The 26,567-nt window shown below is 40.2% G+C and overlaps 1 protein-coding gene across 1 annotated transcript in view; it reads right to left on the reverse strand.

Moving 5' to 3' along the window:
• diaph2 (diaphanous-related formin 2) overlaps positions 1–26,567 on the reverse strand; it is a 347,338-nt gene that overhangs the window by 247,033 nt on the left and 73,738 nt on the right. Inside the window, exon 6 of the mRNA XM_070913036.1 lies at positions 10,577–10,716. Coding sequence (XP_070769137.1) covers positions 10,577–10,716 — 140 coding nt within the window. The remainder of the gene's footprint in view (positions 1–10,576; positions 10,717–26,567) is intronic.

The following is a 26,567-nucleotide window of genomic DNA, read 5'->3' on the forward strand; positions in this document are numbered from 1 at the left end:
TGACAATGCTAAGCACTTGCCACCATACAAAAATATGTTTGTATGTGAACATGAATATGAACAAAAGAAGCCGCAATAGCACTTCAGTCGTCACACATGTAGTCTAATTACAGGTTTCTTTTTACTTCCATTGCCACACACATACAATATGCATACGTGGACTGAGTGGTTCGCCTAGTGCCACTCCAGGCTGTGTTCAGTGTCTCGCTCAAGGGAGTACAAGTATTTACAGTGTATATTGCTAAACGTTAGGATAGAATATCATAGCAAAGAGAGTGGAAAACAAAGTGTAGAGTGTCTGTGTGTGTGTGTGTGTGTGTGTGTGTGTAGAGTTCTGCAAATACTTGGCAGGGGAAATGTAAGTACATGATGAAAAGATTACTGCGCATCACCAGCCACAATAAGTGACTCAACAGTGACAGAAACAGTGAGAGGCAGACGCTCTCTCACCCTCTCTGTTTGACTGATCGCTCGTCTCGTGTTTAGATGGCTTGTACTCGCATTGATTTCAGTCTATGGACCAGTTCCATTATTTTATCATGGCTAGGTGGGGAGCTTTGTTATTGAAAGCTTCTGGGCAAGTGCAATATCTTTCATATTGTATTACAGGCAAAGCCATACAACTGTCCCTCTGTGGGACTGCTGACCTATTCAGTGCCTCAGTATTCCAGTTGAGGACCAAAGCTACGTGCAACAAATAGCTCTGAACATTATAGCTTGAAACCAAGCACCACTAGTGTCTGCTTAGTGATTTACCATGCCAAACATGGAGCTACATTATACTCTGATCAATTTAATAGCCTGCTGAAATAACCATAATGCACAGGGCATATCAGATATTCGATATAAAATACTGTACTTTTCTGTTCACCACATCTCAAAAAATAATACATTTCAAAAATAGTTATTAAGAGCAACAACTTTTGTTTTTTCTCTTTTCTAATGTGTGTTTTATAGCTTTAATTTATTTCATTAAAATCAAAAACTGTCCAATAAAAAAAAAAAGCACAGGAGCACTGAATTGATCACAAAGAATATGATGTGGCCACAGAGGGTACATTTTCTGTTTGAGGAAAGGTGACTGTTATCACTGCAATAATACTGAGCTCATATAAAAATAACTCATTCTCTTTTTGACTGTTAATGTCGCTTTGAGCTCTACATCTTGGTGACATTACACTTTCTAATATTGCTAAAGGTTTTTAAAGTACTGTTTTATCTGTCTCAAGTCATAAACTTAATGTCATATATATGCCTTCTCCCTTAAGAGGTTACTTACCTTTGACTAAACTAATGGTGATAGAGTGTTATGAGGGCTGAATGGTACAAAAACTGTTAATATAACTGAGTATTCAATACTAGCTTCTCTTACTTGTATTAACTATGCAAAACCTAATTTGCTTTTTTGTCTTTAAGTGTAGTGAGAAATAAACAAAAGCAAGACTAAAGGTTTTTAGCCGTGCCAGAGGTCCAACGAGGCTATAATTCTCTTTACACACTAGGAAAAAAAATGTCTGCATGAATAAAAAACGAATAACTAATTTTGCTCTTCATACAGTATGCACTAACATAGAACAGAGTGAACTGAAGTGTTGGACCTGTTGGTGCTGGACGAACAGACATATTCCCAGAACCACACTGCTAGCTTGACCAAATATTGCTATTTCAACGTCTAAAATAATTTGGAAGACTCTTCTAGTATTTGCACAAGCTATCAAGGTGGTTATAATCTAATAACATTATAACCAGTAAGTATCAATGACAGAAACACATTTTTCTTACAAAATACTTAACAGAATTCTTAAAATCGACCACACAATGTTACACCTCTGTTGTTTTGTTGACCCTTTTTCGTAGAAACCTTCACCTCCAACAAGAGTGACTTTAATATTTAAGAGATCATCAAAGGATATGGTAGAACCAAGGTAAAATAAGGCTGCTAAGAAACAGTATATACTGTTGTACCAGTATAACTGTGCATCCAGCATTTACACATTCATACAGCCACAATCGTTGACCTGTGCTGTCCCTGAAAGAGAACAACGAGCAGCTGATGTTCACATGTAACTCCAGGTAGCTCTCTCCATCCATGTGACAGATACTATGTCTCTCCATCCTGACAATATCTCAGATCTGTATCTCCTGCTGGCTGACACAGCTCATAAATATAACGCATGACAGCAGAGAACATATAGCTAGACAATGCACATATACGTAATACATTTAATTTTCTTTTTACTCTATAAACTATTTGAGAAAGTGGTTTCAATTCAACTGATGTTTCGTAGTAATATATATATAAAACTTTGAACCACTGCAAAGGGGACTGTTTACAGAAACAAAAAGAGCAGTCCTGATATTTGATATTAGTACTAAAGCTATTAACACAGCCTGAGGACAATATTCCTGTTGTCAGCACTCCATGAATGTGATTGCTGGCATAGCCAAGCAAGCATAGGAGCAGGGGCAGTGCAGTGCTCAAAAGGAGCACCTTGCACTTCTTATGGTATTTGAGTCTTGATTCCAAAACGTGGCTCTAACACAGGCTGAAGCTCGGGCCTATGAGACACAAATAAATGTTCGACTTTTCCTGGTGGAACTGAAGGTGCTTGGGTGGGTGCGTGGGTGCGTGTGTGTGTGCGTGTGTGTGTGTGTGTGTGTGTGTGTGTGTGTGTGTGTGTGTGAGCACAAGGATGCAAGACAAAGGAGTGTGAGAGATTAGGGAGAGTAGGTCTCTATCAGAATTAAATCAACTAGTGAGTGCAGACAGCTGACAGCACACCACGCTCCCCACTCTCTTTGAAATGACCCCCCACGGAGTGCAAAACACTCAACACAATTTCCTATTACCTCCTGAACAACACCAAGGATTCCTACACAACACACCTCACTGCTAGGTGAAGGTAGACAGAAACCAGTAGTACTACTGGCAGATGGCAGGTTGATTAGACCTATTAAGTTAATTGTTCGATACCCTGTAAATCTGTTATGTGTTGTGGGGGATCAGAGAATGGTTTGATGTGATGTATCTACACATTCCTCAGGCTTCTACAGAGATGAGTTTCCTCTTTCAAGAGGGAGAGGGAAATGCAGTGGCAAGCACTTCTGTGAGAGAACGGATTCTATTTTCAAAGCCGTAAAGTTGTTGCTGTCACCTTATACAGTAGATGTATAAAAAACCATTTGCAAAGAGTCAGTGTAGACCTCCCTGAATGTGTGCGCATGTTTGTGCTATTATTTGATATCTGCTGGGAACTACTAAAACATTAGGACAGCTCTGCAGCTCTCCTAAATAGTGGAGCAGACAAGATGACTTTCATAGGTTACTGCCTTTATTCCTAAGCATAAAACACAGAACAAATATGCGTCACTCTGAGAATTTGGACCAGATTGCACAGATTTCCTGGATGTTTGTTAAATATGGTCTCAGGTCACATGGGATTCTTGGTTATGTCCCACATACCAGAAAACATGAAAATATTTCTAGAAGTGTGTATATATTTTCGAGGATATAACAATATGTATACCAGTGATTTTGTCAAGCTGTACAGTTAAAATACATGCTAACACTCAAAGATTTCCTATAATAAATATTGTATTCTGTCCAGAGGCATCATATCCTCCAAAATATAAACCATGGGCAAATTTAGAAACAGATATTTCTGAATTATGTATGTATCACTTTGGGGCTGTAACAGATATGGGTATCTTGGAGGTTAACAGATGGTGTCATAAAATGAAATAGGCATCACTCTTAAAATATACCCAGACACTGAGGACATTTATGTCTCCAAAATCATTTTCACTGCCTCTGAGGAAGAAGGGCAAACGTCAACTCTGAAGTCAGCCACAAGGGTAAAAACTAGTTAACTTGCTCATTTCTAAGTGCTCGTCACGTCTGTTGAAGACAGTGTCATAACATTCGTGCCAAATTTAACAGTGAAATAAAAGTCTTTGAATGCTATAAAACGAGAATGGCTGCACCATCCTGAAAAGTAAAAGACAAAAATAAGTGTGGATTCACTAATGAGCAAATTATTTGTTGCTTTTGACAGGAGACCATAGAAACCTTTGCCTACAAACCTCTGCTAAGTGATTTTGTCATTTCCAAATCTTTCCTGTCTTCTTTCTCCTTGACAAGTGACGGAGCAAACTTGTCTAAGGCCTGGAGGGTGAGAGTGGTTTGTAATAACACTGGGAGTCTAGAGAGTTGAGTCCCACAGCATAGCACTAAGAAAATTACCCCAGTGGAAAGCTTCCACCCCCATTTTACTTCTTTGCAACATACTTTATGGCCCTGTCAGTTTAAGTTTTCAGATATCTTTTGTCTCTCCTCCTTTCTTCCTCATCCCTACCTGGAAGATGTTAAATCTTGATCGTCATGGTAGGAAATCAAATTGCTATTTTTTCCATTACTCTACAAAGAGATGGGATGGGAGGAAATGGCTTGATCCAGAAATTTCAAAGGCATCAGATGTGTCCTGAGGTAGCCTGTCCCTCTGAACTCCACTAAGGACAACTGGATTTTTTTAATGCTATATTTAAAATTTTAAAATTGACATGGAGTCTGATTGAGCTTACAAAAGCACTATCCATATCCAAGTGAATACAGAGGATCAATTATGGATGATTCACTGAGATAGGAGCTATTTCCACATCAAAAATGACAGAGTTGAAACAGTTATTCATCTCTGTGAAGAATCTATGTCAGACAGCGCTGGCCCATTGATGTCTACTGTACCTAAATCCTCACACAAGTATCATCATCATCATCAATGCAGTGTTAACTCATTGCGGTTGTATCGAGAGCCACTATTCACACTTTGCGCCTGTGCCAGACAAGATTTCTGGCCTATGCTGTCAAGGGGGTATATATAGCCTGTGAGACGCTGAGACACTCATATGTGTTTCAACAGTCACAACAGCAGATGGACAGATGGATATGCTCATTTGTGCTGGTGTTGATTGGCCGTTGTGCACACGTGGGCAGAAGAGGCCGAGGGAGAGAGAGTCGGGGATATGTGAGTACCAGTTAGTGCTACTAATAAAAAACAACATTAGTGCCAAGGGAGAGGCTTTTTTGACACCTTTTAATTGTCTTGGTTTTAATTGTCTGACTAAGTCCCATACATTTAAAAAATAATGACAATCAAGCACAGTAATACCTTTTCACCAGGAGGTATTTAACTATTTAAATCAATAAGTATGATTGCACTGTAGATGTTTTTCTAGAAATAGTGCTTCTGGTCATACAAGAGTTTATTTAACTGTAATCAAATAACACACATAGATAATGAGATGAGGGAATGAGGGAATTTGAGTTCTTTGATAATGTCAGTGTTTCTCAGTGTGTTGTTCAATGCTTTATGAAGCTGGGCATTGGGACAGACAGTCAATAGGACGAGCAGCTTTATATTGGCAGGCATAGTAACTTCAAAGCTCGTAAAAAGCCCATTACTAGTGTTCCATGCAACCCTCTGCGCTCAGCTACAAGCATTCAACTGAGAAAAGCTGCTGAGACTGATTCAGACTCTGAGACGCCCTGTGTGGTAGAGCAGCAAGATCATCACAACAGCCCACACCTTGAGCATCCAGACACAGAGAGAAACTCTGGTGTCAGCAAATGTCTGCCGCCTCCACAAAGAGACCCCGCAAGAAAAATGCCCCCAAGAAAATGTGTGACTTGTACCGTGAGGATTTGACATAATGAAAAGTTAGGAGCCCAGTTCAATTTTGCTTAAATATGTCTTAGGGATCTGAGAGCTAGCAGATCTAATACGGAAGTCACTGTCGGGATTTGACAGAGTCATAGTGTAATGCTAAGGGCTAAACATAGGGAACTCAAAACCTGGGGCCATGGATGTGTGCTCTGCTGCCCAAAACCACTAAAACCACTCTCCTATTATTTTATTGCAAAAGATGGAGCAGCAGCTACTGCTTCAGAGCTGCTTCACACTGAAATGATCAAATAAAGTGTGAAAGTAGGATATGTCCACTCATGCACAATTTAAACGTACATGATACAATAGATAAGTTTTGCTTTAGTGACTGTAAAGAAAACAAACATATGTTTTGCTTATTTAGATATTAAATTCATTTTACATGGATCTTATCACAGTTTTCACTCTGCAAGGCAGAGACTAAAGACTCTGTGAAATTAGTGTGAAAAAGGAGGCTGGACTGGCAGTTTCATGAAACGAAGAACTGACAACGCAGGATTTCTCTCCCACAAAATGAAAAAAGTAATAGGGTTGTAATTTTCTGTAAGTTGGCATCTCATTTCATGTCAGTAGATTAAGAAATTAATGAAAAGCGGCTAGTCAATCTGACACTTCTAAATTAAGAAGAGAGTATCCAAATGACAAAATTAAAAGGGGGAGAATGAAGTAGAGGATAAATAATTAGCCGGGGAAATTTTGACAGAAAGAGAAGTGGAAAACATGGCAGCTGAAAAGGAGAGAGTGGAAACAGAGTAAGCAGCGAACGCTCCAGGCAATGCCATCTGTGGGTGGATCTGCAAAGGCTGCATGCCACACACCTGTGTGGAACTGCCTGGGAGATAAGGCCCTCAGCACAATGGCCCTGTGGCCACCTGTGCTGCCAAACAGGTGCACAGCCCAGCCAATTAAACTATTAGACAAACACAGGCCTCTGGGAGCAAATTAGCAGGCTGCCCAAACATCACAGGAAAAACAAAAAGCAATGGTAAGCATTCACTGTGAAGAACAACAACACTTTGATGGTGAGACTTTCATTTCAGTGTATAGAATTAATGTAATGTTTCATGAAACGAAGAACTGGTTTTGATTTAAATCATCACATAAATGTCTCCAGTGTTTAAACACAGACCACAAAATGAGTTCTTTGATATAAAAAATATGAAAGAATATAAAAATGTTTACCATGTATGAAGGATCAAGACTATATTTAGCTATTAGATATCAGATCATACTAATATTTCTTGAGTCAATAATACATGATATATATAGGTATCTATAGACAAAGAGGTTGGACTGCATACAAGAAGACACACTGCATATAATAGTTAGATAGATCAAGCTATTAGGTACTATTTGTATATCATCCACTGGCCCACTTGTAAGTAAGTAGTGTTGTAATATCAAAATATCAAAATGATCAATCTAGTCATTGATTGTATGATACAGTTATGACAAAGCAGTTTTATACGAGCCTGAATAATCAGAGGTTTTCATAGATATTACCTGAATGAGAGGCCAAATTAGTATACATTTTTAGAAATGCTGAACCTTCAAGACTAGCATATATGTTCTGTCATAACATGTTAAGCTCCTCAGCTCTCCTACAATACACCCACATTACATTGTGGTTGATAAATATGGACCCCAACATTAAAATTCTGATCTCTGTTTCACAAAATCGTTTGAACACAGGCAAGTCAATCTTAGAGTTTCAGAGTTTTTCTGGCCTTTTCAACTGCAAGAGAACAAGAAGGTAATCAGCTCTTGGCTATACACCGGTATTTCTGTTGCAATGGGAGTTTGTCTCTGTAATGAGAAATACTGTAAACTGTGAGGTAGAAGTAGCAAAGTGAAATAAATGGCATGTTATGCACAAATTACCTGTATATCTCTGTGTGTATGAAGGATTATTACTAATGAGCTTTTATCATGGAATTTGCTAGTTTCTTCAAGTAAAGTTTATAATAAAGTCCCCAAAAAATCAATATTTTTAAAAGCAGGGCAGCTGATCATTATTCTAAGGTGAAAATTAAAACAGGCATGAATGCACTGCTCAGCCATCTACATAATGGTTATTTTCAGTATATGATAACATACCGTACAAAGGTTACATTAACATAGTGGAGTCAGAGGAGAAGCAAACCAAATGTGGATTTCCAGTGTGTTGTGATCCATGACAATTAAGTGCATTCATATTAATTAGGAGTAACCTTATCCATGCCTCAAGAAAACAATCAGTCCCTTTCCCCAGGAGAGAAGTAATAAGAGGCGTGAAGACGAGCAGGGGATCGGTGTTAGTAAACACTCTCACAGCCCTCCTCAGCACACTCACCCAAAGGTGTCTGTCTCCCTGGACGGACCTGGCCATCAGTGGGAGGCGACCCCTCCGTAAAGCACCGGTCCCTTACATGCTGGTCAAAGGTTCAGCCATTTGAAAACACCCACAGGGCAAGCCTGGCCTCACTTACATCCCTTCGGCAACAGCTGGCCTTTCTGAGTGGAAAGGCTGACTTGACTCATCACAGCTTGCTGGAGACATCACAGCTCTAAAGTCACTTGAGGGATAATTACTTAGCTATTCATTATTCTATATAACATACTTCATATAAAATGTGCTTTTCAGCTTAGCACATTATAAATGTATCTATGGTTACCTTGGGTATGTATCAGTATATAATGCTACCTTGTGCCATTTTCTCACGCACTGAAAAACAAATTTTTAACTGAAAACATTGCAGCACGAATCAACTCCACACAACTGACCCTACACCAGCATACGCCGGGATCGTAATCAAGTGGACCCACTCTCGTGATGACCCTGACCACTGCGGTGGGTAATCTCACAGAAGGCCGATTCTTAAAATTCACAGACTTCACCGATACTGAATATCACTCCAAACTAAACTGAAAGTTATCAGCCCTGTGAATATCTTTGTATGCCTGCCATGAATCACACCAACATGACATGTGGATCCCCTTGGTTGGATCACTTCCTGTACTGAGTTTGATATAGAAGGAGATCATTACTATGAATGAAAATGTCCATTGTATCCATTTCCATATATGAATGGGTGTGTTGAGCATCTGTTGTTTTTGGATTTTAGCGAGAGAACACAACTCTGTCTTTTTTCTAAAATTGGTTAACGCAGGGATGCAGCGATAATACTGGCAGTAGCATACAGATTAAATAAAAGCTCCTATGGGGCCAGGCTGGCAGGTCCTTTTTCTGTATCCAGGGCGAACATAAAAAAGTATTCCACTTATCCGATGACCATTTAATATGCACCATTCATTGATTCACATTAAGAAACATCTCTTCAACAGTGGGCTGGTAAATAATTTAGGATCTGCTGTCACTAAGGGTTCTGTTGCACTAGTGGGACCAAATTAAAATTGAAGATCCCATTTACAAGAGGGAGAAGGCAGAGAATTTGGGTAACAACTAGAGACAAGGCTTACAAAATCAGTAAGGCCTCGTAATGAATGACTCATGAGCCAATCAAGGCTCAATAGGACAGAGCTGAGAACCACAAAAAATCTAAAATGATGTTTGACTACAGTTTTATATAACTTCGTAAAAGATTAAAGAGAAGTGCAGGCACTGGCCATTTTTAGTTTGGTAGATTGGAGACAGGTTGTACACATGTCACAGAGCCACAGGCTTATTAGGGTCTCCGAATGGCTCTGGCTCTGATGTGGAAAACTAGACTTCCTATCTATTAGAGCTTAATGGACAGAGTGGTCTGGAATGACAGACTCACTCCCAGTGACTATAAGCTTGTGCTCGTTTGGTCAGCTACACCATCCGCAATGCTTGTTTAAAAGTTGATGCTGTGTGTCTTTCTTGTCTAACCTAACTGATCAATCCACATGGAACCGGTCCAATGAGGTTTCTTTACATACATCCAATTAGAAATAGGTGGTTTCCAGCAGACATCCCCTTTCTCTGATTAATGTGGATAAAGCTTTAAGGGATATTACCGGAAAAAGCCAAAAAGCCATATTAAAGCCATATTTTCTCTCTTTGAAATGTAAATAAATAGACAAAGGAATATATGTTATGATCCCATTAAGGTGGACAGCAATCAACACCTTGCATTAAAATATATCTATGCAAATGCTGCTCAACATAAAAAAAAATTTATATATTTGAATTCAAACATACAGCTTGGCAGCACAAGAAATAATTCTTCTGTACATCTTGTGCTTGTCCTTTATCACTTAGCCTGAGTCTTTCATCAAATCCACTGTGCTCTACCACAAACACAGCTAAGTGATTCTTCAGTGCAGTCAGGATGACATTTGTGTTCACAATACACTACATGCAGTAGTATATAAAATACGTGCTGTCTATTTGAGGTCATGTCACATAAGACACATTTCAGTATGTGTAATCACAGAAAATAGTTTTCATTTTACATTGAAATAGTAGAATTGTAATAATTTATAACATTGTCTTAATAGAGAAAACATACAGTTTTGTAAAATCAGTCACAAATCCAGTGCCTATGAGTTGTTTATTTGTGCCTATGACCTGTGTGCATTGATGTTTATGCCAGTGTTTCCCTTTTATTTGTGATTTTAGCTACCTGCTCTGGTGTGTACAGCACTTTGGTCAATGTAAGTTGTTTTTAAATATGCTTTATGAAAAAGATTGACTTGATTTGACAGCAATGTCCGGAAGAAAACTTTGTGGATAACCGACCACACATAATGATAGAGTGATGTTTATCCCAATGATTCTGGGACTGTAAAATCTAAAACTATACAAACAGCTGTTCCTTGACAACAAGCTTGAATATCATTCAAAAAACTTCCAGGTACAAAGCCCAGTTTGCAGTGTGTGAGTTACTAACCTGACAGGGTTACTAGTGAGAGACACTCTGAGGGACTCCAGGCAATTGAGCAGCTTTTCTTCTGTGATGCCAGAACGCAGCTCGTGGACATATTCTTGGGATGAAAGCGTACACTCATGCTTGCTGTTCCTTAGTCCACCCTGTAAACAAAACATCAACAGGAAAATTATTAGATTACCATCATACACTACAACCTAAACACGTACAATAATGTGATAAAAAAAAAAAAACAACAATGTTGTTGGCCAATAATACAACAACAATAACCGTTAAAGGACATCCATGTATGATTTACATCAACATCTTCCTAAATACATACTGTAGAAAGGTCAATAAACAATTACAGGCCAAAAAACTCAATTTTCTGTCACATTAAATCAGACCATTAAGAACAGACTCAGTAGACTCACAATACCACAAGGAGGACTTCATATATATTCTAAGTATCTTGTGTTCTCAGTAGGTGTTGTTGTTGAGACTTGTTTTGACTTAAAATTTGTATCCTCACAAAGCCAGTGATAAAAGCTAGCCAAAACTTCTGTGTTTTAGAAAAAGGATGAGCGAGCGTCCAGAGATGTGTTGGCCAGTTTCTCTTTTGCTCAACCAGCCAATACTCTGACGACGGACAATACTCACAGAGAGCCAAACACAGGATCTACATGCTATCTGCCGCTGCTCCTGCTTGAAGTAAATTGATTCTTGTGTATAATCTCCACCAAGGGCTCTAGGGACATGTTGCTACACTGATGCTTACACAATGAGACTACATATTGGCAGCAATACACGCACTTACACCAGAGCAAGGAAACACACGATAACACACTCACTCTCCCAGCACACAGTGAAGTCAACATTATACATATCATTATGCTACAGCTGATGGAGTTACAGACTGACTGAAACTATTGTTGGTCCTTCCCATGTAGTCCAGTAATCAATATACATTTTGAGGAACACAAATAAAAAATCTGCATGCAAATTGATAGACTTTACTACATAATTTCTACTCCCAGAACAATCTCCAAGAACAAATCTGTGTTAGATTGGTAATTTTCAGGTTCTGAGCTACATTTCAGGTGGGGGTTACGTCAAGGTGCCATACGAAACAAAATGAGAAAACACCCTGCAGAAGCAGCATCGCATATGCCTGAACCAGACTGCTAGACAAAATCATCTTCACTGTGTTCATCCCTGGACTGCTGGTTCCCCACAAAGTGAGCTGTGCGCTAATAGGCAGTTTCGGAAGTACTAAGCTAGCTCATTTATCTGGAGAAAAGAGAGGCCTGCTGCTCTCCTGCAATGCACAGTCGACATGAAAGAATCAGTTTTTGTTGTTGGAAAAAGCAGAGGCAGTCTAACAACAGCAAGCTACCAATAATTATGTGCTTTAGTTGTAAACTGAGCTGATCGTTAGATTGGCTCAATATTGACAATAAGTATTTATATAATAAAGGCTGACATAAAATCACGTTCCTCAACCTGCAGGGATGATTCCTGTTAAAACCAAGTAGAAGTTGTGCCTCTTCCACCACCACAGTGCCTTTATGAGTAGGACATTTTGTAAGTAACACCAAAAAGCATTTAAACAAGTATCTACTAATGCTGTTACACAAGTAAGATTTAATCTCACCACTTCTTTTGTTATGCATAGATGAACCATTATTATTTCTTTCTATTATTATTCTCGACCATTGCTTCAAACAGTTTCATCTGTTCGGCTGTTGTGATACTCGCACACACAGAAAGTAAGACCTCAAAGCAAGTTAAATCCGAGAGTGTACTTTCACATAATTGTGTAGTTTTCCAAACTAGTTTGATTTAGTAATAAATCAATTTCTGTGCTTCTGTCTCTTCTCCGTCTTTCTCAGTTTGATCTATACAAACACTTACGCCATTCATCTTTTTCTCAAGCACCGTAGGGTGAATGTGGAGGAGTGACTGGCTTATCTGACTGAAGGTAGTTATTAGGCCATGGGGAGAGGCAAGAATCCTTCTCATTACTACCTAGATTTTTCAACTATTACCTACCACAGGACTCTTTGTTGCACATTTCTGCCTAACACAATTTTTACATGCTTTTTTTTTATTGACTATGAACAGCTCGACTCAAAAATAAAAAATAATGAAAAAGATAAAACAAGATATACAGTGTGTGAAAGCTCAATTAGACAGAGAAGAGGAGAAAGACAGATACTGCAGTACTTAACAAAACCCCAAGGTGAAATGGTGGGAGTTTGCAAGGTTCGACTTAGACAGTGATGTAAAACTGTCTTTATAGAAGGTACAACCATGACAATTACATTTTTCGGCTTGTTTAAGTACTTAAAAAAAAACAAATGTGCTTTTAATACCTGAGTGGCAGTGCATGTATTCTTCAAATAAGTGCTTAAAGAAAAGTTTGTGTCATTCGTGTTTGACTCACCTTTGAAAAAAGTAGTCAAAGTTTTATCCTGAACTGTGACTGTGTGTGTGTTTCCCTGCATCTGTCAGAACACACTATTTCTTTCTTTAGACTCTGAATTGTGAAGCCACAATCTACTTTATTAACTTTTACATGTACAGTATTAGAGTTTAAATAATTTTAAGTCACAGCACAATAATGTTCCGTCTAACTAAAAAGGGTTCTCATATAGGTTATGTGCAGCCAAGGTATGCCCCCAAGGGTTACTCATGAAGATGTCTAAAATAAAAAAAGATGTATGAAAACATTCTGAATTACTGTCATGATAAAGATAATCAGCCAATACAGGCATTATTGTTTAGGCTCAGCAGTTAGCTAGGTCTATTTTTAGGGCTCCTTTTTAACATCTGACCAGGGACAACAAATGAAAAAGTGCCCTTTAGGCTAACTTTAGCTAATGACATATAGCTTACTATGGCCAACCACTATATAAGTCTACTATATATTTATCCTGTAAAATATGTAAAATAATATGACATGCAGTTAACCCATACTGGACATACTGTTTCCAAACCAGTGGTTCCAGAGAGATTCCCGGAGATTAGAGGCCTAACTTGTGTTATTATACCCAAATGTTAGACACACTTAAAGCCTAACCTTTAACAGTATGCGACCCCTTGTCTAGACTCTATCTGAACTTGTACCTGAACTTTATCTAGACAATGAGGCAGCTGCACAGATGTCCCTTACCGGTACACTGCACAAAAGTGTGCATTAATTTAAAACTAAATTAACGCCACAGTGGTGGTTTTCCTGCCATTTGGCCGAGGCTTGACTTCAATGGTGTGAACTTGATAAAATGTACTCAGCGGCTTTGTCAGTCACGGCGTGCAAGCATGAGTAAGAACTCAAGTTCAAAATGAACTAAACTTAGACACCACTGATAAAACTTTGCACTTTTGGCAAAGAAATCCCGTCTAACTAACATCAACGTTGACCCAAACACAGCAAGAGGATTTACTGTATGAGAAAAAGCAAGATTTCAAATGTAAATACACTTCTTACATCACTGCAATTCCATTTTTGGATATAGCTGATTAAGCGACTGCATTTTCGGAGCATTACTCAATAATACATAGGGCAGTGAGAGGGAGACACATCACCCACTTTTTATTTATCTTCTTACCTCTCAGTAGTTCCCAGCAGGCATACCACTATGTCCAGAAAAGCTAGAGCTCTGGTTTCACCGCATGCTCTGACCTCTGGAAACCAAAGACACTGACCATAAACTGCTTTTTCATGACCCTAGCCCAAATCAATGGAATCCTTTGGGATAATATCAACATTACACCACCACACTGGCAGCAGGGAAACAATTTGAGGATTAGAGGGAGGGGGCATTACCTGCTGGCTACTGGGTAATAGAGTTTTTCCCTTCAGGCTCACAAAAAATGGTCAACAGAAGAAAATGGCCAAAAAAGAGACCCTAGAGAAAGGAAGCAAGGGAGGATGGAGGGATGAGGGAGTGAGATGTACTGCTTTGGCAACATCGGTTTCTGATCGGCCGTGCCAGTAAAGCTTATTTGAATTTGAATTTGATGTTGTATGGGTGGTGTAGGATGAGGTTGTAAGATGTAAAAAATGAAAGAAGCAGAGAGAGAAAAAGTTTGGGTTGGATACAAAGAGAGAGAGAGAGAAAGGGTATGGGGGAGAAAGGGCAGGGCAGAGAGATAGAGCATCAGGAGACACTGCAACCTCAACAGTAGAGGACAGAACAGCCTTTTGACCACAGCCTAGAGCCTCATCTCCTGCCGCTTATTGAATCCCCTATTTGTCGATAACAGTATTTCCTGCCAAAGAAAATAGTGCTGGGAGCAATTACTTCAGCGAGCCTGTCAATTTCATTTTGGGGGGTTAGGGGAGCATTGAGGCTCATTCCCTCCTCCTCTATCACCTCTGTCTCCCTTTTTCTATGCCATGGGGAGTGACAGAGTGCTGTGCCTCCTATCGAGGGCAGGGCAGGGAGACAATGCCAAGGCGGCTGCACCTCCACGTGTCATCTTCACCTGTAATGAGCCTATAACAAGCTGGCAGCTTCCTCAGTGCCCAGTGCTCTGCACACTCAGGCAGACTGATAGATACATTATTCAGCTTCTTTGTCAGCTTACTGGAAAACCACATGGCGGCAACGTGTCTGGCCTGGAAGCTAGAGCTGGGAGAAGGCTGATTGCCACTGCTTCTTCCATTCAGTCTGCCTTGCTACCTCTCTCTCTCTCTCTCTCTTTCTCTCTCTCTCTCTCAGATGTATGCACATATACACTATCTTCTAAACAATGCTATCTCTCACAGTGTTGAGTGATGAAGAGGTGCAATTAGCAAGTGATACAAGAACAGAAGAACAGTTCTGCACTCGTGTCACTGTAATTCGTCACTGGATGAGATTAACATGCTACAATGATTTCTTTAGCCGGCCAATATGGAAGTCATCCAGCAAAATCATGACACCACTGTATTCATTTGAAAGACGTGACTGCATGCTATTTAAACAAGGGCACAGGTGTTACTATCAGCTTCTAGTATATAGCCTTGTGAAGCCTTATTTCAAGGAAAATGTAAGTAACAACCAAGACTGTAGTACAACTGTACATAGACAGAAATCCATAGAACTCAGTGTAACAGTGTAACTACTGATTTGATTATTTGAATTTGACATATGGCTTGTTTTACTGTTTTACTGGACTGTTCTGAATAAAATAGCTTTTGTACAGAAGCCACAAGTGTGCTCATACTCCTTCATACCTTCCTGATAATTCAAGGTGACTAAGAACATATGACAGTGTACAGCAACACCGGGTAGGTTGGACCTAACAGGACAAAAATAACTGCATTTGGTGGAAGATTCACCTGATGGTGTGATTGTGATCTTTTTGATAGAAAGCTTGTATGACAGACATTGAGGGGACATAAAAATAAATTCAACATGTTCATATAATGTCTATAACACTGTAATGAATTAAAACATATCAGGAAACACACACCACCCCACACTCCCCAAAAAGTCATAGACAAAAAGTTATGGAATAATGAAAAATCTAATTACTCCTTCTTTGTGTGTAATTAATGAAAATTACTAGAGCACCCTACTGCTCTTTGTAAAAATAATACAGATACAATCTGAGCAATTAGTGCATATCATGCTGTACGATAGCCACGTTACAACTTAATTTCCTGCTCATTAGGGGTTGGTAGACTGGTTGAGAGGAACGATACCACAAGAATGGGTAAAAGACGGTCTACAGACAGGTAGATCCAAATGTCACATGTCTCACCCTTTCCCTTGTGATACAAACATGACCTATGAACAACGCTGCTGTCAACACAGCTGTGCGAGGAAATGAGGTTTGCATGCAACAAACACAAGCACACACACGTGAGAGATGTTATATAAATGAGGAATCCTACATTTAACACAATCTAAAGTTTGGCATGTGTCTGTGGCATCAGTGGTAAAGGTCAAAGGGAACACGGATCAGTTGAGATGCTGGTTGGCTGGACAATGAGTTTTCCCTAGCCCTACTTAAAGGACAGAGTCCTGCCGCCGGCAGATAAGACATTTCATCTAGCCACCAGGGCGCAGGGCTCCCAGCTCGGTGGGGGATTTCCCACCAGACCATGTGGCCAAGCATTTCACCCCTTTCTCTCCTATTCAGTCTCTTTACTCCCCCCCCCCCCCATTCTTTTTCCTGCCTGTCTGTCGCTGTCTCTCACTCTGTCCATAGTGAGAGGTTTTTAAACCCTTGGTGAAAAATAATATGTGTATATCTGTTCACACCGGGGGCTTTTTTTTCCTTTTTGTATTTATTTTCTTCCTCTATCTTCTGCCTGTTGTGGTCACAAAACAAAATCTACAGACAGCTTTATTCTTTATTCTGCGCAACAACAACTTGCTGATAACACAGACACAATTAGGCCTACAACATTCTCCCAATAATCAGGCTAGTGGCATTACATCTTGTGTCCAGACAAGACGAGCTCGCCACACAACAGAGAGGCAGACTGAGAAGAAAACACAAAAAGAAACAATGAGGTATTAGGCTGGAAACAGCTTGAAAATAACACTGCAGGGTTCACTTTATAAGAAACATTGGGCAGTGGCCAAGGCATCATGGTGTTTTTGTGTGTGTGTGTGTGTGTGTGTGTGTGTGTGTGTGTGTGTGTGTGTGTGTGTGTGTGTGTTGATCCCCAAGGTCCAGAGTAAGAACACCCAGTGACAACAGCAACCACAAAACCTGAGGATATTAAGCAATTCCATTCCCTTTATATTTCAACACAAAAATGCCCACAATAGTTTGTAAAGGTAATTCAATTACAAGTAGGGGTATGCCGCTGCTTCTATATTTATATGTGGTGAGTGTGTGTGCGTGTGTGTATACAAAAATACACTGAAAGGTCAGATATAAAAAATATGAGGCAGCTCAACCATGGGGATGAATAGATAGGAGATTTATTTATTCAGAACTAGAATTTATACAGGAATATGTTTTTATTAAAGAAAGGCCATGTTCTTATAAATGGGTTTTAAACTTTCAAACATAACAGAAAGGAGCAAGCCCCCTCTCTTTTTTGTCTAGATTTTACTTGTCATGACGTAATGAATAAGGGATGCTTCTGTTCTTACAGAACATGACTTTAGACATCAACACATTCAATGACAATAATGAACAAAAGGACTAAAAAGCATTCATTCAGCCCCATCAGCATTAACTACGTCTGGACAGCTGAATAAAAGAGAATCTATTTTTGTCAGAGGGTTGCATCACAGATAACAAAAATGTTTATCAGTATGTTCTTATGAATTGTGTGTCTTTCACAGTAAAAGAGACTGCAAATGACAAAAACATTCAATGTTAAAATCGCTCCAAGAAGAAATTCTTAACTGCATTGTGTTATATGGCAACTGCTTGGTGAGTGTTGTGGTAACAATAGTGATGAAAAATATTTCTCTTTATCCAGCAGCACATTTGTTGCAACCTTTCACCACTTACATCCAGCCAAAGTCAAAGTACAAGTCAGTTCAAGGTCAACCTGTTTGTGATACTTCCACCTTGACCCTCACCAAACCAACAACAAGGGTGATTGTGTTTACCTCTCTGAAGTGGCCCACCTCCTCCTTTCTCTTTCACACTTTTAACTTTAGCCTGACCCACACCAGACAGTTCAGGCGAAAACACATACACACACACAAAAAACATGTCCGTCCTACTGGCTGTGCCCCAGATGTGGACAAGGGGAGGGCAGGCCAACAGGCACCGTCAGCAAACTCCCTTGGCTTTAATCCCACTGAAAGTTGACCTGCAATAAACCATCATCTGTGTTTCAAACAGTAGCTGAGAGATGTCCACAATGATAGAAGATTCAGTCAAGGAGAGCTGGATTCCTCACCACAGTACAACCCAAGGGGTACAGCAGTAAACCATCAGAAAAGTGAGGGTAAAATCAAGGTAGGATCCCAGGTAAGATCACTCACTAAAACTCAACGCAAATAAAGCCAAGAAATCGAACCATTATAACCCCTTTAAAGTAAGGAGACTGTTAAATGGATTTTAAATGCTTGTGTGTCAAAAAGAAAATAATATCAATGAAACATGATATTGAAGACTGAATGTTGTTGCCAATGGGAGGGTAAGAAAAGTCAACCTGTTCCAAAACAATGCATTTAAATAATAATAAACAATCATAGGGACAGGAGAGAGAGGGATGACGGGGAGCCACAGTAAGCATGGCAAATGAATATATAAATAAAATATTGGCACATCAAAGAGCTCCATTTAGAAAAAATTATATTTGAACAGCACACAATGAGTAGAGGGGAGAGGACTTCTTGATAGAAATTATTGCTGCAGGCACCAATCACACACATTTAATACAAATAATAAAAAAATAAATAAAAGTTAAAGATGTCATGTTAATAGTTCCATACTTATTCAGGTACAATAAAACACTAACGATTGTAAATTCCCCTACTTCATTTTTATTATTATGTTAGTGAATACTGTACATGTTTCTTGGGTACTTTGCCAAATTAAACACCACCCCTGCCATTATTAAATGACAATACTTTCATTTAAGTAAAAGTCAATTTAGCTGTCATTTCCTTATTCATTTTGATGGCAGGTAACTTAAAACATGTTGCACAACTCTTCTCCAGTAAACCATGCTTTACTCAATGAATGACGCATGAATATCACTGAATGGTTCTAGATGGTTGCCTTGAGTTTTCAAGATCATGTTTTTTTGATAGTATTTTCTTTTTGACACGCAAAAATCTTAAATCCATCTACCAGTCTCAAATTGAAAGGGCTGTTAAAATGGTTAATTTTCTTGGATGTATTTGTGTTAAGTGAGTGGTTTCACATGAAGCAAGGAAGTTAACTTTGGTGTTAACTCATTGAGTAAAGCATGGTGTACTGGAGGAGATATGAGCGACATGTTTTCATATTGATGGACTTGCATTGAAGCCGACAATGGACTGCACTGTGTGTGCATTCTCAAAGTAAGAAATTGAGGTAAACTTTAGTTGCACATATGCTTTGCATTCCAACATAGGCTTATATGTACTGCATAACTTTGCTTTGTGTTGATTGTTGGATTGTTGACAGTGGGGAAAAAGTGGGCAGCTGTTCACAATTACTGTGCGACAAGCCTAAGACAAACCTGCTCATGGTTATAGTAACTAATGGGTACAGTTTTGGAGCTCCTACATGGCCTGCTGCTGCTTTAAGATGGAAGTATTTAGGCCCTGAAATCTTAATGTCTGTAGCAACTTGGGTCAGAACTTTGGCCTTGCCCTATTGATTCTCAGCTGTAGCAACTTGGACAGAGCACAAAACACATTTTCACATCCCACTGCACACACACGCGAAGTGCACACACACACACATATGCTGTATATACAGTACATACACAGCCACACGCACCGTGGGTGTCACACATTGTTAAAGTATGTACCCGAATCTTACTCAATTAACTTCATTACTCTTTTTTTCATAATGGGATGCATTTTTGTGTATATTTAACTAAAGGCCATTAATGCCACAGCTAATTAATACCTGACAAGAGGGAATGCTGTGAAATTGAATCACAGATTTTCAGCACTGTGTGTGTGTGTGTGTGTGTGTGTGTGTATGCACATATATTAATATGGTTATATTCACACGTGTATGTGCATGCTCGTGTGCCTGTGTTCGTACATGGACGTGTTTTTGGGTTATGTTTGTGCAGAATATTCCTCTAAGCAGTTCTCCCTGTGCTTTGCAGGACTCATATCTGCACTGAATTTCAATGACACCTCTATAAAGATAGGAGCAGATGTCAGCCAGCACACTGAAAGTCAGGTAGAAGAGAGTGAGAAAAGTAGAGTGAGTAAAATTGAGTGCACACTAGCTGCAGAAAGAAGTCTTAAGTTATGTGACTGTTTGCAGCAGTGTGATATAAAAAACGACTAGAATTCAGAATAATGTACAGACATAACATGAAAAAAAAATGTCTTTTAACATGAAAAACAACAAAACTCTGCAACAGACTGAAAGTCAGCTGATGGACAGGTTTTTGTGAGTTGAAATTCCGACAAAGATCATTACGGAGACTTATGGATTTTTTTTTTCCTCCACTAAGTCAACCTAAAAATAAGCCCTTGCACTGACTCACCCACACTGCTTTCAAGATAATGCACTACACTCCAACCACTCACCAATCAATTCAAGGTCAGCAGATGGCTCGATAGTGTCCCAAAAGTTCCCCGAAAGCACAAAGACGAGGTGAGAAAGTAGTCAAATTTCCACAGTTACATGAAAGTGACAAATAACGACAGAAGAGAACTTGAAAGGCTTCCCTCTCATGTACTCCCAGTGTCGTGGCAGAGGGGGTTTAACAAGTGAGCTGTTAAGCAGGTAAAGTCACACAGGATCTAATTTAGGTTTTCACTGTGTTCTCTGCTGCATTGATTGCAATGTGAAGGCCTAATGAACTGTACTCTGTGCTCTTGGGTATGAAGCCGAGAGATGCAATCACTGACTAAAAGTTTGGAGTAGGACTACAAAAAAAGGTTTGAAAATAAGGGAATAATGCTGAAACAATGAATAAATGACTACAGATGTTGGTTTCTTATGTGTGTACTGTGTTATGCTCCTTCGTCCTTCCTCGCCAACCCTCTCCATGAGGGACTAACCTTGATAAATCATACATAGGGCGCATACACACAACGGGTGCAAAAGGTCCAGGTTAGGGTGATATTCTTGTTTTCTGCTTTGTTTTCCTCAGTGATTCAGATGAATAATGATCCTAGTGCACAGAAAAAGTTGTTGAGTTGCGAGAGATTATGTGTGTAGACACAACGTGAGGCAACAGATCTTGAGTAGAACCCTCAACTCGTGAGAGAAGTGGGTTTGTCTAGCCATTTTGAGGGTTGCACGATCTGAGCCTGAAAGCTAATGTAAAGGGATTGAGAGTGATAAGAGCTAAAGATATTACATGTGAATTTGTTACCTAACATGCTTTCAATATTTTATACACACCCACATCAAAAAATGCACACACATGGTGCATACAGTCACGCACAGTCAGTTGATTTTACATAGGGTCACTATGTGGTCCAGTTAGTGTTTTGTTTTAGGTGTTGGACAGTGTAGTGTTATTTCTCACAGTCCTCTATTAGGTTAAAAGACTAGACTAAAATGTACATGTATGTTCATCAATTCAGAACAGACTCAGCAAGACTTGCAAATGGCTGTATAAGCAGCTTTCTTTATTTCAGCAACTAAAAGAGAAACAAACGAGACACGTATGGAAGGTAAAAGCTTGGCTTTGTCTTCCCTTCTTTGATGCAATGATGCAATGCTGCCACAACTGCACCAGAGTCACCATAGTGGCAGGTCACTCTCTGTCTTCAACATCTACATGCTGCTGCCAGCATTCGGGATGACAAAGCCAAGGTCTCTGACATTCTCACCAAAGTTTACAGTTCTGTCTGGCCCTCATCTGACAACGTCAATTTGGAGAAATTGACTGCCCTGCTGCACCTGCTCAGTAACTCTGGCTCATACGATTAGCTGAAGTGTGTAACATTGCAGATTGGTTCCAGGTTTGTTTCTCTCCTGTTAGTGAGATCAGTTTTGCTTCGCAAACCCTTTTATCTTTTGTTGTTGGCCTTTTGTTGGGTTGCTTGTGGTGCGGTGTGAGGTTAATCAGGCTCTGTTGGCTTAGCCTTGGCCCTAAGCCCCTGCTACGGAAGGGTGCTAGAGTGGCGACCCAAACCCTTGCATGACCAAAGGTCATAGCCTTGTTGTTGTATTGGTGCCACAGGAGGGAGCATCTAGCTTCACCTGTACAGCCTGTTAAAGGAAGAAACCTGTGTGAAATATAGCAAAGGTCTGTACTGTAACCAAGATCAGGCAGAGCCCTCTAACCTTCTCTGTCGCTTCTTGACTCACTGATTTTGTGGATGCAGAATTACGAGTATACTGGCCATTTATACAGCTTGTACCAAAGAAAAGGCTGCTGGATCCACCTTGATTCACTTAACATATGCATGCAAATTTCAATGCACTGCCCCACAGATTGAGTAGGCAAGCTTATATAGCCAGGCAGAATAAAGCCTGTGCTCATAGAAGAAATGGTACAATTTGTAACCATCCTTACTTAACCTCTGCTCCTGAAAGAATGTGTACTCTTATCAATACAACACACAAAACCCGCAACTCATCACTCCCTGGTCATCCTCTCTAACCTGAGAACAAACTGCCAAGAATGTGCAATAAATAACAAAGAGGGAAAAAACAGACAGGAAAAAACCTGGACTCAGGTAAACATGATTTGGCAGGGACATTAATGATGTCCAATCCCTACACAGGTTCTGTGGGCAGATTCTGATGGAGGGGACAAGCATGATTTACGACAATGGTAGTCCTAGGAGAATAGTGATGGGCCTTGCCAGAAGCAGAATGGCTGGTATGTGAGTGTGTTTGTGTCTGTGTTCATGTTTGTGTTTGCAGTACTGACCCTCAACTTGGACAGGATTGTAAATGGGCGTACACTGAGCTCTGACCAGGTAAACACACATGAATGTGCACATGAATACCCACACATGCACACACACAAAAGTACAACTCTGACAAAAAAAAAGCTCTGCATTTCCTGAACCTCAAAGCAGTGGGTTGGGTACATTGGATTTAGTTATTATTTCCAGAGCGGTCAGCTTTGATCTCCTTCTCATGTCTGTATTGGGGTCGTCTCATCTCTAATAACCACAGATACATTTCCTCTCCTCTTCCCTGTTAGCTATATAAATAGGATTTCAAATTGTCTGGTGCTACCCCATCAGAAGAAAAACATGATCTATGAAATATCTTCCCATGAAAAACCCATACTGAGAGATTATCTCCTCATCACACAGACAGCACAGCTAACAGATAAGGGTGAGAGAGGTGATCTGTAGTGAAAGAAAAACACATTGTGTATGTGTGAAGGAGGTGGAAATGTGTGTATATACTGTATGTGCATAGTTGTGTCTTTTTACGTCTGTCTGCATGTAAATGTGATTTTAGCAATTTATGTTAGTCCAAACCTAAAGGGGCTCCCATTCTAATCAAGTATTATTGGACGCATTCAAACTGAGGTCTCAGGAAACGAAAACTGTTTCTTCTAATATCCACACTATTACTTTGTCTCCATCGAGGGGCTGCGGCCCATTCAATAGCAGTAGAAATACCTATTCATCAAGGCGTCTGTGTCCAGGCCCTGCCTAATAACAGATGGAGAGATCTTTAACTGCCCATAAATGAAGGCTCCAAACTTGAGAGAAAGCACTTGCATCAGCAGAGCAACAGCTAAACGAACTCTCCCCCAGGTTGGGCTTGACTACTCCAACAAAGCAAGATTAATTTGCCTGTTGAATTGAGGCCGATGCCCCAGCCATGGCATGATGCCTAGCTGATGTTGAGGTGCAGTGCTGCCTCCCATGCACCAGGAACATTGGTATAATGTCAACAGTGCAGCATTACAGGGAAATGCAGAAACTGGCTTCAACAGCTTTAATGAGAAGAAGAAAACATACATTTCTTTGTCTGGCTGAGAAAACATTAAGTTCCTACCTCAGACGAGACGTACATTTACGATAGAAAGATAGTATAGTCAATGAGACGGATGGCCATAGGGAAATGCAGCTAGAGACATAGAGAGTAACACATCAGTGGTACGGGAAATAGTATTCAAACAGCACCAAACCAACACTAATATTAAGATTAATAAGACCTAGAACAATTTCAGCTCCGTTCAGGTGCTATGGCACAGAGGACAATTTAGATTGCACTGAGTAAAAGAAGATTATCATTTAGTGGACTATGGTGAAGTCCTTTAATAAAAGATTAATTAAAGAGATATTGCAAATATAATATCCCTGAACTATATCAATATTAACATTAACAATAAAACGGTTGTACCATTCAGCGCACTAAAAATCAGGAATACAGGGAACACAATACGTGACCTTGGGTGAATTAATTAAAAACCTCAACCGGTGCAAAATGTAAGGTGAGGATGTAGCCAGTGAGACTCTACTCTGGAACAGGGGAATTGGTCAGCAAGGATGAAATGGGAGAAGAAATGTAATTATTTCAGTAACAGCTACTTGCCTACTCACACACACGGCGTGTCCTTGTGTGTCCATGCGTGTGTCTGCCCATGTGTCTGTGAGCTAAACTATTTGAGACACTATGAAGCTGTACCTTTTCAAGCAGACTCCACTACAGTGCTGGCTTCCTTTTCTGGCCTCTTTTTTTCCCCACCTCTGACAGGTGTGACCTTTCGGCTGTGCTGGTAGCAGCCACTCTCGCCCCCAGACAATAGGCCTGGATTAGTCACCATCTCTGAGGATTGTGGCGCCTTGCACGAATGCGCATGTGAGGCCCAAGCTCTCTCCAGCATGGCCGAAGGGCCTGCTATGAAAAATAGAACACCTAATGCCTAGAGATAGAGACATTCATCAAAGACCAGGGCCCCTGCCTGCCTGCTTTGTGTGCTGCCTTCCCTCCTTATTCTCTATTCAGTACTGAGATGCAGAAACAACTCACTTATTGGAGAGTCATAAAAGAGAGATGGGGAGTTATATTATTATTGCTGTAAGAATGTAATATTATTTCTAGACCTCCCCCAAAAGAGTCCCTTGCTTTTTTACAACCACTCCCATGATTCAAGTGATCTCTCATGTTTAGAAGGAAATAGGGATATCATAGTCTCATGAGAGTAGACATCAACAGATGGATGCGTCTTCACCACTCTATTCAGCACAGTGGGGTGCCTCTATTGGCCACCTTTTGAATGACAATTGCAGGAAGACTGAGGATACCAGGAGGGGGCCAAAAAATACCCTGGGAAATGGTAGCCATGCCAACTGGCACCGAGCAGCCAGACCAGTTAACCTCTGCAGTGAACTGCTAAACCCTGGGGTATGGCTTGGTAATGACATCTCTTCCTCTACGTCTTCGCCCCATCTCTGCATTCCTTATTGTTGATCCTGGCAGGTCACAAAGGAATTCTATGGTGGAAGCTGGCGCCAAATGTGTGTTCATGCCAAAATATAACGGGACACAGGGAGAGACGGAGAGAGGACTGCTTTCTCTTTTAGTTTATTCAAATTCGGCTCTACCAACAAGGGGTTAGCATGGTACCAGGAGGGGGGCGGCTATTGAAAATATCAAAGCCTAAAGGTTGTGTGCCATGGGATTCCTGCATTGCCTGGAAGACATGATAATGAGAGCGAACTTGTGGAGCAAGAAATGTAGACAGCTCGAAAACACAGTTCACACATTGAGATCAGGAAAGATAATATGCATCCCAAAACTCATGCGGTATGCGTCTTATCCTTCTAAATATCTACCAGTCGAAACTTCCATCGACAACTTCAATTTGCACTCTTCTTATGGAACGGAAGTAATGGGTTCAAGAAGCTATGTTGACAAGCTATGGCCCAAAAGATTGGGCTTCTTTCAGCGGGTGAAGGTGATTTTTCACACATAACGTACATAACAAACAGCAGCAGACTATGCCAAAGGCTAGCCAGCAGGACTTCAGATGCACACACACCATATTTCTCAGTAACACCACAGCTCCAGGTGCCTCATGGGGCCGCTGCCTTCCTTCATCCCTCCATCTATCCACCCATACCCCTGTCTCTCTGATCCTCATCTTTTCTCTCTCGAAACCTTAGGTTTAGAAGGGCCTTCAGTGTGAGAGCTCCTGCTGTCATACATAGTTCTTCGAAGAGCAACAGGAAAAGGGAAAAAAACAAAACAAAATGAGGCAATGCTCAAACAATAGTTCAGCAGTGCAACAATCCAAAAGTAAAACCTTTCCTCCTATGGTTGTATATACTAAACAACCCATGAAGAGGAACTGCATGAATGTAAAAGTACTGTTTCACTAATAAGGGTAGACGCACTGCAATGCCGTTTCATGTACCCAAATGTGTGCCTTTGCTCAAGTGACTGAACATTGCATCAGGCATGTAGATTGTGTTTGTGTATGTGCCTTTGTGTG

Source organism: Enoplosus armatus, chromosome 10, assembly GCF_043641665.1.
Source record: "Enoplosus armatus isolate fEnoArm2 chromosome 10, fEnoArm2.hap1, whole genome shotgun sequence".
Classification (NCBI taxonomy): Eukaryota; Metazoa; Chordata; class Actinopteri; order Centrarchiformes; family Enoplosidae; genus Enoplosus; species Enoplosus armatus.